Raw genomic sequence first — 13,554 nt, forward strand, 5'->3', positions numbered from 1 at the left:
GTCAAAATGAGCAAAAGCAGTTCCCTGCAGGAAAAGCAGGGAATGAAGTGGGGGCTGACAGGTATGGAAGGCATTCTAACTTTGAATATATTATACTATCCATTTTGGTTTTAGAAGCATATCGAAGTTTCAAGGAATTAAAAAACAAAAGTCAAAGGTGAAAATAAAAAGTAGACCTTCATTGCAGAAGCTTTCTAGTGCATCTAATTATATTCAAATAAAAGGCAAGTCTTTACATTGATCCACAAAGTTCTGAATGGTGCGGCCATGTCAACTCACAGACTTCATCTCCTTCTCTTCCCTTTTCTTTGCTCTGACCTCCTTGTCCCTAAGATAACAGCGTATTTCCTCTACAGGTTTTTGTTTGTGTGCTTATTTGTTTGTTTATCAAGTGGACAAAACATTTTGGAGACATTCTTTCAAGAAAGATGCGTGAAAGGGCAATAGGCACATGAAAAGATGCTCAACATCATTAGTCATCAGGAAAATGCAAATCAAAACCAAAATGAGATACTACTTCATATGTCATTTGCTTTCTGTTCTGCATCGCTGGTGCTGAGGACACCATTGGTTTTCATCTAAAGCAAATTTAGAGTCGTTCATCCATTTTTGTGCAGTGATTACAACAAGGTATCAAATGCCCTATGATTTGTATGCACTCAGTTTTCTATTTTTTTATTATGATATGTTAGTCACCATACAGTACATCCTTAGTTTTTGATGTAGTGTTCCATGATTCGTTGTTTGTGTATAACACCCAGTGCTCCATGCACTACGTGCCCACCTTAATACTCACCACTGGGCTAACCCCTCCCCCCTCCCCCATCCCCTCTAAAACCCTCAGTTCATTTCCCAGTTTTCTAGAGATGGAAGAAGAAAATGGACATTCTTTTAAATTCGTCTTTGCTGTTGAATTGAAATGTCAGTCATAACAGTTTGAAACATTAATCTCAGAAGAAAGGTTTCGATGTTGCTCATTGGGAAACTGATTTTTGCCCAAGGGTTTTCAAAAACTGCTACTAAATACAAGGCCCACAAACTGAATGTTTATTTAAAATAAATTCATAATTTTAATATGAAACCAGTGTGATAAAAATGAAAGCAGATATAGCAAATAATCAAATTGTTTTCCCAAGAGAGATAATTAAGATGTTCTTCTACCCTAGATTCTTCCTTTAAGTAATAGCCCAGAAGGTGATCTTCCATTTCAAGGGAAATAATTTGGTCCCTAAACACTAAATATCAAGTAAATGCCTGTTCTTGAATATATATAATTATGTTGTTTTTCAATGTTTGTTAAAAATAGTGTAATACCCAAAAAAAGTTTCCTGAGGGACCACACACACACAATACAAAGTTGTCCCATAATACCTGGGTAATTTTAAAAGTTACTGGCTTCTCGAAGATTCCTTTCAGGTACACTAGACCAGACTACTTAGGGGTTTGTGGTTGAACTGAATGACAGTGTATTGAATTTTGGAAGATATCAAATCATAGGAAAAAATATACTCTATCTTGGTGAGAAAGCCTTTGGACTTATATATATCATTGAACAGATAGTTATTGACCATCTTCTTGGTATTAGATACTATAAAAGGTAGGTGATTAAATTGGGTATAAAATACAAATTCATTGCTTAGAAATAACAGTTTTAAGTTTAGAATGTGCTACAGACATGTTAACAGTTGGTTGCCATATGGTGTAGCAAGTGCTAGGATGAAGGAACCAATGGACGCAAAAATGTATATCTGAGGATCACTTAATCTGCCCTGAAAAGTCAGGAAAGCCTGCAAGAGGAAATGGTGCAACAGAGCACGGCAAGTTTAGTGGAAGAGAAGTCAGACAAAGGGAATGATGGCAAAAGGAACGTGTTCTAAGCAAAGATTAAAACGTGTATAAAATTACACTTACATTTGAATAGCTATGGTAGTTTGGAATACCTGTGACCGAAACACTATTTGAAGACTATCAGAAGAGATCAGCCTAATCTGAGACACAGGAACTAGATTTTTAAGAGTTATGTCAGCCATGTTAAAGACCTTAGAATTTTGTCTTGAGAGCTATGGGAAGACACTGAAGGATTATATCAGGAGAACTTGAAAATGAAGTCCATGTCTATAAAAGTTCATATAAGCTAAAATGTAAGGAACAGAAGACATAGGAAAGATTGGAGGCAAGAATAAAAATTAGGGGTCAGCTGCAAACAAAACAAAATGAAAACAAAAAGTCATTGCGTTTTGGATCAAGGAAACAATATAAGTGAACGGATCTGAAAAGTACGTAAAGTATGAAATGGGTAGTGGAAACAAGTTGAATATTGGCACAGGGAACAGAATAGCATAGTAAAAGATAATTAGTCTGATTTGGAACACTGAATGGATAATGGCACTGTTCATTGAAGATGTAAAATATATACTCCAGGTCTTGAGTATTAGGTCCCATGTACAGAGATAGCAAGCTATTTTCTGTATGTGATACTCTTCATATGCATAATCAGCATATAAATGCTTATTGAGGACACAGGATTGGATAAAATCAGTGAACAAGAAGGTTAAGGGGCACCTGGGTGGCACAGTGGTTAAGCGTCTGCCTTCAGCTCAGGGCGTGATCCCGGCGTTCTGGGATCGAGCCCCACATCAGGCTCCTCCGCTATGAGCCTGCTTCTTCCTCTCCCACTCCCCCTGCTTGTGTTCCCTCTCTCGCTGGCTGTCTCTATCTCTGTCAAATAAATAAATAAATCTTAAAAAAAAAAAAAAAAAGAAGGTTAAAGGGGAAAGGGTGGGGGGCTTTAGAGAAAGCCTGAAGAACATGTTGTCTCAAGCAGAGATAATAGGAGCAGAGCCTCCAAGGTAGAAAAATCAAAATGGACAATAGTAAACTCAGAGAGAGACTGCTGTGTTCTGGAAACCAAAGCTGTATTCAATAGAGTTCAATGCTACCGAGCTGCCAAAAAAAAAAAAAGGAGGGGGAAGGGGGGCTTTATTGGATTTGGGAGTAGGGAAGTTGATAGTAAACTTGGTGAGGGGATTTCTTGGTTTAATGGGAAAAGCAGGTAGGTTATACCTGGTTGTCATAAATATGATTGAAAAATTGGGGGTAGATGCCTGTTCTAAGCGCTTTTGGTTGAAAGTATTGAAGGGGAGAGAAAAAATAAAATAGTAACCAAGATAAAGTTTCCAAGGGGATGTTAATCAAAACTTAAATGGGGGAAGTGCTTTTTATATTTTACTATATTTTACCTGTCTTGGTCATCTGTGTCCTAACCATATGAAGTAACATGAGACAATGCAGTGATAAAGAAAATCAAGTTCACTTATCATCTGCTGTGCGTAAGAAAGGAAGGGAGATGATTTCAATTCTGCCAGCTGTCACGCATTCAGAATCCAGCCTGGGTTTTTGGAAATGTTCCGTAACATAAACTCTGCTTCAATTCTATTCACTTTGGACCATTTAGATAATTGAAGAAAGAAGGTAAATAATGTCTCCTCATCATTGAAAGCTGTTTTACAATCTGGAAAATTACTCTCTGGTGTGCACTTTGCCAAAAGACAAAGCCAGAAAAATCACAGTCCTATTTTTCCTTAATATCGATATAATATGTGGTATTGAAAAAAAAAAAAAACAACAATGTGGAGATAAATAAAAAGAAGAGAATTATAAAATTATACCAAGCAGGATGCGTAAAAATAGTACTAATATTTTGATTTTGACTTTTATATTTTCTACAATTGATTTCAGTAACTTTTAATATTCTTATGAAATGATGAAATTGTAATAATTTTATGAATTAAGAAATTAATTTTATGAATTAAGAACTTAAGAAATCATTTTGATATATGCTGTCAAAGCCACTTACCTTCTTAAAGTTCATTTTTATTTCTTTATATTTAAAGAAAAGTACAACCCAGACTTTGATCTTATATTGATTATAAAATTTTAATTGAAATACTCTTTCTTCCTCTACAGATCCCTAATGGATTTTATATCATGGAATTTCGGCCTGGACCAAAATCCTTTCACGCTGAAAGCATAAGTGAAATCCACGCATAATTCAGAGAGCTTATCAAGATTCTGCTTTGGCTGAATTTAGCGTAACACCCTGGCTCGCCACGGCTATCTTCTCACATTGAATTGATTATTCCTTACAGAGCGAAGTTTATTCAGAGTGTGTGCCCTAGAGAGTTTATTGTAGATTTGTCTCTTATTGTTTATGGTTCATCTATTTCATGGCGAAAGGCAATCATTCAGCAGTCACTGAGTTTATTCTCCTGGGCCTCACAGATAACCCTGAGCTTCAGGCCATTCTCTTTTGTGTATTCCTATTGATTTACTTAGTTACTGTCTTGGGTAATCTTGGTTTGATTGTGCTTATCCAAATCAGTCCTCAACTTCACACACCCATGTATTTTTTCCTCTGTCATCTGGCTTTTGTTGATTTTTATGGTTCTTCCGCCATTACTCCGAACACCCTTGTGAACGCTTTACGTGAAATTAAAAGTATGCCATTTTATGCATGTGCCATTCAAGTGTGTTGCTTTATCACATTTTCGGTTTGGGAATTATTAATGCTCTCCGTCATGGCCTATGATCGGTATGTGGCCATCTGCAACCCTTTACTCTACGTCGTTCTCATGCCCAGGAAACTCTGCATCCAATTGGTCACTAGCTCGTATATTTATGGATTCTCTGTGGGGCTCATACAAGCAGTGGCTACATTCCACATGTATTTCTGTGACTCCAATGTGGTCAACCAGTTCTACTGCGATGATGTTCCCTTGATTGCTCTGGCCTGCTCAGACACCCAGGTCAAAGAGTCGATGTTGCTCGTCATTGCTGGGTTCAATGTGTTCTGTTCTCTTCTTGTTGTTCTCCTATCCTATGTGTTCATTGTCTTCGCCATCTTAAAGATCCATTCTGCTGCAGGAAGACAAAAAGCCTTTTCTACCTGTGCGTCGCACCTGTTTTCGATTGCTGTGTATTATGGGACCCTCAGTTTTATGTACCTGCGCCCCAAGTCAAGCCACTCTCTGGAAAAAGACAAGTTTGCCTCAGTGTTCTACGCAGTGGTGATTCCCATGTTAAATCCTTTCATCTACAGCTTGAGGAATCAGGAGGTAAAAAATGCTTTCAAGAAAATTTTCGAAAAAGTGCATTCTAGTAATCGATAATGGGTTGTGTTTTTCCTAAAGAAATGCTGGATATTAGGAACTTTTAAATGAAGGCTTGTACATGGTACAGTGCCAGTAAGTGTAGAAATCTTTGTCTTCTGAAGCTCAGTCTCTTATCTCCTTGAAAAAACAGTTATTTTTTTGGTTTTGCTTACCTGTTCATAGTATTTTAAAAATGCTTATTTGTTTAATTATTGAATTGTAAACAAGAGACAAAAACCATCCATTCTGGTTTTCCATGAGATGCTTCAATAATAGAGATGAAGAGCAAAGCAACTTAAAAGCATAACTTTATCTTATTTCATTGTGATGTTGAGAATTTTAGGTGGTTTTGCGAGACATCAACTATGCAATGTTATTAAAAATACCAGACCTAATTTTCTTCCATAGTTGAACTGGAGTAAAAGATAACAAGGTGCTTGTTTGAAGGTTTGGGTTGAAAAATTGACCTTGCTCTTTACTTTAAATGTCCTCATTGATATGGTTGAGCATTTTTAAAAAGACTTTATTTTTGTAGAGCAGTTTTAAGTTTACCACAAAATTGGAAGAAAGGTACAGAAATTTCTCACAGATGCTTACTGACACACCAGCATAGCCCTCCCACACACACCATTATGGACATTCCTCACCAGAAAGGTACATTTGTCACAGTGGATGAAACTATATTAAAATACCATAATCATCGAAAGTCCATAGTTCACCTTGCGTTCCCTCTTGGTGTCGTACGTTGTATGGGTTGGGACAGAGGTACAATGACTTATATCCATCAGTATATTATACAGAGTATTTTTGTTGCCCTAAAAATCCTCTGGGCTTTACTTATTCGCCTGTCCTCCACCTCTCCCACACCTGGCAACTGCTGATCTTTTTATTGTCTCCATTCTTTTCTAGAATATCATAGAGTTAGAATCATATAGTATGTGGCCTTTTCGGATTGGGTTTTTTCACTTGGTGATAATGTAAGTTTCCTCCCTGTCTTTTCATGGCTTGATAGCTCATTTCTTTTTAGTACTGAAACATTCTACTGTCTGAATGTGCTGTATGTTATTGATCCATTCACCTACCAAATGGCATCTTAGCTGCTTCCTAGTTTTGGCAATTATGAATAAAACAGCTATAACCATCAGTGTGCAAGCTTCTGTGTAGATATAAGTTCTCAGCTCCTTTGGTTAAATACCAATGAACACAATCGCTGGGTCCTTCCTTTCTTTCTGTCATAAGAACACTTCTACCTTCTTAGCAAATTGCAAGTATACACTACAATACTGTTAACATAGTCACAGTGCTGTACATTGTATCTCCAGAACATATTCATCTTGTGTAACTAAAACTTTTTATCGACATTTCCCCCATTTCTTCTTCCATCTCCAGCCCCTGTCAACCATTCTACTTTCTCTTGCTAAAAGTTTGGGTTTCACATATAAGTTAGATCATGCAGTATTTGTCTTTCTGCATCTGACTTATTTCATATAGCATAACATCTTCCAGGTACATGAACGAATTTTGAAAGTAAAGAGTTTACATATCCTTGAAGAAGTCTGCCCTAAAGTAATTTATATATATATATATATATATATATATATATATATATATATATATATATATATTTTTTTTTTTTTTTTTGGTAGAGAAACTAAGGGTAAGCAAATTCTTCATTGTTCCATATTAGCAGATGCATTTTCTCAAGTTAAATAATTGTATTAAATTTGTGTGTGCATATCCCCATTTTATAAATAACTGAATTTTAAAGATAATAAGTGACTTGCTCAAGAACACACAGCTTCTATGTGGCAAAGTTAGGAATGGGGGCCAAATATTTCTGAATTCAAAATTCATGGTTTTAATACTCTCAGACATTGACTAATGATTCAATGTGTCATATCTTTTATATGTTTGCTTTATTTAAGCGCCTTAAGGCAGATTTGGGAAGATCATAGTTGTGGTGGATTACTACCAAATAGGCCACACAAATTCCTAAGTCTATATTCACACACTTGTAGAGTTGCCTTTCTTATGGACTCTGGCCCAGTGACTTGCTTTATAAAATAAAATGCTCAAAAGTGATGTTACACTGTAATTTCTAAGGCTTGACTCTTTTTCTCCATAGGAGTGCTTAATGTTAGAACCCGACCACTGTATTTATGGATACCCAAGCTAGACACCTGGAAACGTCATTTGCATAAAAGAAAGTATTCCAGCTGGCACCCTCACCAGGTATCAGTTGTGATCAAGATTATCTTACCATCCATCAGTCCTACTGCCCAACTGCCACCACATGAAGAAGGATTGTCCAGGTAGTCCACAGAATCATGAGAGATAATAAATCATGGTTTCTTTAGGCCACTAGGCTTTGGGGTTTTTTAAATATTGCAATAGATAGTTGAAACATTAGTAAACAGAAAAAGAATTGGAATTTTTAAAGGTTTTGTTTATTTATTCATAAGAGAGAGTGAGAGAGAGAGAGGAAGGCAGAGTCAGAGGGAGAAGCAGGCTCCCCACAAGGTAAGGAACCTGACATGAACACAATCCCAGGACCCTGGGATCACCACCTGAGCCAAAGGCAGACACTTAACCAACTGAGCCACCCAGGTGCCCAAGAATAGCATTTTTTAAAGATTAAACTAGTTCTGAGTTGCCTGGGTGAATCAGTCAGTTAGGCGTCCAACTCTTGATTTCTGCTCAGGTCCTGATCTCAGGGTTGTGAGATGGAGCCTTAAGTCAGGCTTCATGTTGGTCATTCCTCATGAAGCCTGTTAAGATTCTCTCCCTTCCTGATATCCAAGATCTATAAAGAACTTCTCAAACTCAATGCTCAAAAAACAAATAACCCAGTCAAAATATCCACAGAAGACATGAACAGACACTTCTCCAAGAAAGACATACAAATGGCTAACAGACACATGAAAAAATGCTCCACATCACTTGGCATCAAGGAAATACAAATCAATACCACTATGAGATACCACCTTACACCAGTTAGAATGGCAAAAATTAACAAAACAGGAAACAACAAATGTTGGCGAGGATGTGGAGAAAGGGGAACACTCTTACCTGTTGGTGGGAATGCAACCTGGTACAACCACTCTGGAAAACAGTATGGAGATTCCTCAGGATGTTAAAAATAGAGCTACCCTATCACCCAGCAATTGCACTACCAGGTATTTACCCCAAAGATACAGATGTAGTGAAAAGAGGGACACATGCACCCCAATGCTCATAGCAGCAATGTCCACAATAGCCAAATTGTGGAAGGAGCCAAGATGGCCTTCAACCACTAAATGGATAAAGAAGATGTGGTACATATATACAATGGAATATTACTCAGCCATCAGAAAGGATGAATATCTGCCATTTGCATCAACATGGATGGAACTGGAGGGGATTATGCTAAGTGAAATAAGTCAAGCAGAGAAAGACAATTATCATATGGTTTCACTCATGTGTGGAAGATAAGCAATAGCATGGAGGACCATAGGGGAAGGGAGAGAAATCTGAAGGGGGAGAAATCAGAGAGGGAGACGAACCATGAGAGACTATGGACCCTGGGAAGAAAACTGAGGGTTTCAGAGAGGACGAAGATGGGGGGATGGGGTAACAGGGTGATGGGTATTAAGGAGGGCACATGTTGTGATGAGCACTGGGTGTTATACATAACTAATGAATCATTGAATACCATATCAAAAAAGTAATGATATACTATACAGTGGCTAACTGAACATAATAAAAAATTAAAAATAAAATAAACACAATGAAACAAACAAACAAACAAAAAAAGATTCTCTCCCTTCCTCTCCCTCTGCCGCCCAATCCCTCTCAAAAAAAAGATTAAATTAGTTTTAAGAATAAATCCTAAAATTAGATTTTATGATTTTGACAGAAGGAAAAAGTTAAAAATATCTTTTTCAGTTTATTTTTTTATTAACATATAATGTATTATTTGTTTCAGGGGTACAGGTCTGTGATTCATCAGTCTTATATGATACCCAGTGCTCATTACAACATACCTTCCCCAATGTCCATCACCCAGTTACCCCATCCCGCTCTCCCTCCCCTCCAGCAACCCTCAGTTTGTTTCCTAAGATTAAGAGTCTCTTATGGTTTGTCTCCCTCTCTGGTTTTGTCTTGTTTCGTTTTTTCCTCTCTTCCCCTCTGATCTAAAACAAAGGATGAACATATTCGCAGAGGGCCATGGCTGCACACATGCTGATGGATGTTTTTCAAGTCTCTGAGGAAAGCTACACTTAGTATAATCCTTACAGATTAGTTTTTAAAAATGCAAAAACATGCAAAATAAAAATAAAATGCAGAAAATTAAAATGCAAAAAATATGGTGGCTTCTGTATAATTTAGGTTTTAGATTCTCTGTTGTTGTTTTAATTCTGTTAGGCAGAATGGTGTTATAAAAACTCAGAAAAACAGTGTTCCTAGGATAAAATATCCACATTCAATAAGACTTAATTGTTCTTTTTCTTTTTCTTTTGTAAAAATAAGCAATTGTCTATGAATTTTCTGTCCATGTATCTTTCTATGTATCACTCTCTACATACATGTATATGTGGAATGGGGAGGAACAGATTCAGCTAAAGAGTTTGAGGAGGAGGGGTCATTTCTCTGTGGTTAGCAGACCTTAAATGCTTTCCAAAAGTGAAGACAAAGTGAAGTTCATTGTAAGTCATATTCCTCTTTGACAAGAACTTTCAAACAATTTTCTGAGATTAAGTTAAATGGACCTCCAGGTCAATAAGAAATTCATGGTTAATTATTATTTGCCTACAGCTCAATAGATACTGACTTTCCCATGTAAGGTTGGATCTTTGGTGCAATCTAAATCAATACTTGGTAGCCTTGCAAACTTCAACAGCAAGCTAACGAACTTTGATCAAATGCATACTGTTACCTCATGCTAAAATCCAAAATTTGATAAAATCCATACTAAAAGGAAAGAACTAAATAAAATATAATTAAGTATTTTGTGAACACATTTTCCCATGTGTTAACATAATCTTTGTGTTGGTTATTAATTCTTTATTATACTTGGGCTCAGCACAGTAATCTGAAATTTCAAATGATTGTTCTTTGGCTGTTAAGCAAATAGGATCTCAAAAGATTAACCATAACATAATTGCTCATGCTCATGAAAAAGCATTACCTGTTTTGTTCTGTTTTTCCAGAAATTGCTTAAAATGATGTAACACAAAGAAAATGTTCTACGGGGATCAGCAAATAGTACAAGATATAGCCCCCATACTTTAGTAATGTTTAAGTATTCACAGACTTTGTCTCAAGATAAGTTGGACTCTTTTTGGTTATACTGTGGATTGCTCAAAGGCAGCATGTAGTGGGGGGAAAATCAAGGTAATTGAGGCAGTAAAAAGGGTTTGAAGTAACACAAACTTTGTATTTATTTTTTCCATTTTCTACTATTGTATTGGGACCATCTATGAATTGTTGAGTCCTATGAGGTATTGGAGGAAAAAAGGGGGGAAATATAAAACTATCTTTGGGACCATCTATGAATTGTTGAGTCCTACGAGGTATTGACGGAAAAAAGGGGGGAAATAGAAAACTATCTTTGTTTGCCAAGAATTTGAAATTTAGAGTAGGTTACAAATTAAAAGGTGACTCAATTGTTGGATTAAACACTTGAGAGGTAATGAAACACATTTAGAAAGGGGAAATTTCACCTGAAGTCTGAAGGATAAATAGAAAAATAGTAGCCAACTAGAAGAGGTTAAAATAAAGGGAAGAGTTTTCTGGCCCAAATGTGTACAAAATCCATGGTCACGTCTGAGAAACAAATAGTCTGCAACATGGCTGGAGCGTGGAGATCATATGTCAGAAACTACACTCAAGGCACTACTATATGCATAGAAAGAGTGCAAGACTGGTGGATAAAATAAATGTTAGAGGGAAATAATCCAGAAAGTTTTGATAGAGTCCTCGACAAATAAAAGAATATAGGAGGTGTTAGAACTAGACAGATTTTTTTAAAATAAGTTAAATAATTAAAGTGTTCGATAATGCATTGTTTATTGGTGCAAGTTAAAAAGAAATATGAAAAATGTTTTCTTGGTTTCTTATGTGGATAACTGGTTGATAAACAGTACCATTCACTGAGGTAGAAAATACATGTGTATGAGCAGGATAGGGTGGTTCTTGGATTGCTGAATTTTCTTTTGAACATGTTAAATTTAGGCGCATTGGGAATACCTAAATGAAGTTGTCTGGGAACCTATTAAATATAGGTACCTGGAGTTCAGAGGAGAAATCTGGCCTAGAAATTTCAATTTTTGCATCACCAGCATATAAATGACAATTTTCCTTATAGCTTTAGATGAGTAATCTCAAGAAAAATGTGCAAAAATAGTATGAGTTGGCTGAGGGAAGAACCATAAGGTAATAGTCTATTTAAAGCATAAACAAAGGAAGCAGAGCCACCAAGGAATAAAAGTGCACGTAAAGATAGGAAAACCCAAAGATTTTAGTAACTCAGAAACAAAACGATGATGTCAGTGGTGTCTAATGCTACAGAGACATCATAAAAGAAGCCCTCACTGTCTTTGGGAATAAAGAGCGTGTTGGTGAACTTGGAATGAGTAATTGCATTGCAATTACGCTGAGAACAGATTTCAGAATACAATAGATTGAGATATCTACGTGAAGGATGAAGTAATGACTTTTCCAGGATGTTTGGTACTGAAGGGATAAAGAGCAGAGTTTAATGGAGGGTAAAGGAAAAGAAGTCAGAAGTCACTGGTGAGGTTTTTTTTTTACATATATTTTTAGATTGGTGGGAAAGACTGATTGAATTGGTAGAGGAAGAAGAAACAGAAGACAAAAAAGTTTGGGAACCAAAATAAAAGTTTAGATATTCGAAAGAGAATACACCCCCCACTCCCTAAAAGAGTGGAAAGACTAGATGTGGAAGCAGGTAGTTTTGCACAAATGGTGACAGGAAGTTGAGAAATGTTCCATTTTATGACCCTAAGTCTTCCTGTGAAGTCAGAACTGTTAACAACTACTGGGAGTAAGGGGGTGGGACAGAGGGGGATGGGGAAGGCATCCAAAGGGTGTGAAATGACTGTATGCAGACTGAGAGACAATCAGTGTTTTGCAAAAACGCAGGCCAAGTAAGTGACTACTTGATGTTAAATGTAATACATTTGTAATAATTCACTTTTGTCTACATGGTGCTCTTGGTAGTTTAGGAACAATTGCAAAGACGGGAATATTTCACAATACTCAAGTTTTGGTATATCTGAGAGGAAATAGGGCCAGAAAATTTGGATGCTGGAAAGAGTCATTCTATACATATCACATTCTATAACACAACTTATGGGGTAGGAGTTGAATAAAGGAGAAGCCAATAGATCCAGGACAATGAGTGAAGTTAAAGGAATAGTGACATGCATCCATCAAGGAAAAGTTGTAGTGTCACAACTGAGGTGAAAAGAAAAGGGTAGAATGCTGTGATCATAAGATAATTTTTTTTTAATTTTGGATATTTAGCATTTAATCTATTTCCAGATAAAACAATTTCAAAATGGAACCATGGGAGCAGGAAGCTCAAGTGGAATGATGGTGGGGTCACTGATATCAAGATCAAAAATCTGAGAAGCCATATTATTAAATATGTGGAGTGTATGGGCACCGATGACAACTTTGTGGCAGAGGAAGAGAGTGATTTTAGGACCAGAGTCTTCACGGAATAAGGAAGTAGGAACTGGACGTATAGATGACAACAGCAAATATGGGTATAAGCCTTGAACATCGGGGCAGCTAACACAAGTGCAAGATGTAACCATAAATAAGGACACTGCTCCAAACTGAACAATGTCTTATCTTACCTGCCAGATTTGAAGTATGTGGAGAGTTTCATTCATATGAACGGTCTGTGGAGAAGTGACCTGAAAAGAAGGAGGTTTTCAAGGGGGACCCAAATTTCGGTTTAAGGAAAGGAAAATAAAATGATTGAAGATGTTGGAGACTTTTGTAATATCAGAGTAAGATCTACACAGCCTCCAACACATCAGGGAACTATCAGTACTAGAAAGAATAAGAGCCAGGAAAGGCAAAGATTTGAGATCACAGCTTGTGAGGTGATGCAAGAACACTTCAAAGCACTGTCAAAAGAGTAACTACCTGGGGCGCCTGCATGGCTCAGTTGGTTAAGCATGGGACTCTTGATTTCGGCTCAGGTCATGAGATCAAGCCCTGTGTTGGGCTCTGAGCAGGCATGGATCCTGCTTAATATTCTCTTTCTCTCCCTCTCCCTTCCCTATACCCCCCAGAGGAGAATGCGTTATCTCTCTCTTAATAATAATAATAATAGTAACCTCCTGCAGTCATCAGCATGAGGGGATTGCACACAGCTATCCTCAGAGTA

General features: G+C 36.9%; 1 protein-coding gene across 1 annotated transcript; it reads left to right on the forward strand.

Moving 5' to 3' along the window:
- The first annotated feature begins 4,217 nt into the window (after positions 1-4,217).
- Positions 4,218-5,168, forward strand: LOC123785277 (olfactory receptor 5AL1-like). The gene has a single exon (XM_045787002.2). It carries the CDS (start codon positions 4,227-4,229, stop codon positions 5,166-5,168), a length of 942 nt encoding a protein of 313 aa, XP_045642958.2. The 5' UTR covers positions 4,218-4,226.
- Positions 5,169-13,554: the final 8,386 nt, after the last annotated feature.

The sequence above is a fragment of the Ursus americanus genome, chromosome 24 (genome assembly GCF_024610735.1).
Source record: "Ursus americanus isolate L20-20 chromosome 24, mUrsAme1.1.p, whole genome shotgun sequence".
Lineage (NCBI taxonomy): Eukaryota > Metazoa > Chordata > Mammalia > Carnivora > Ursidae > Ursus > Ursus americanus.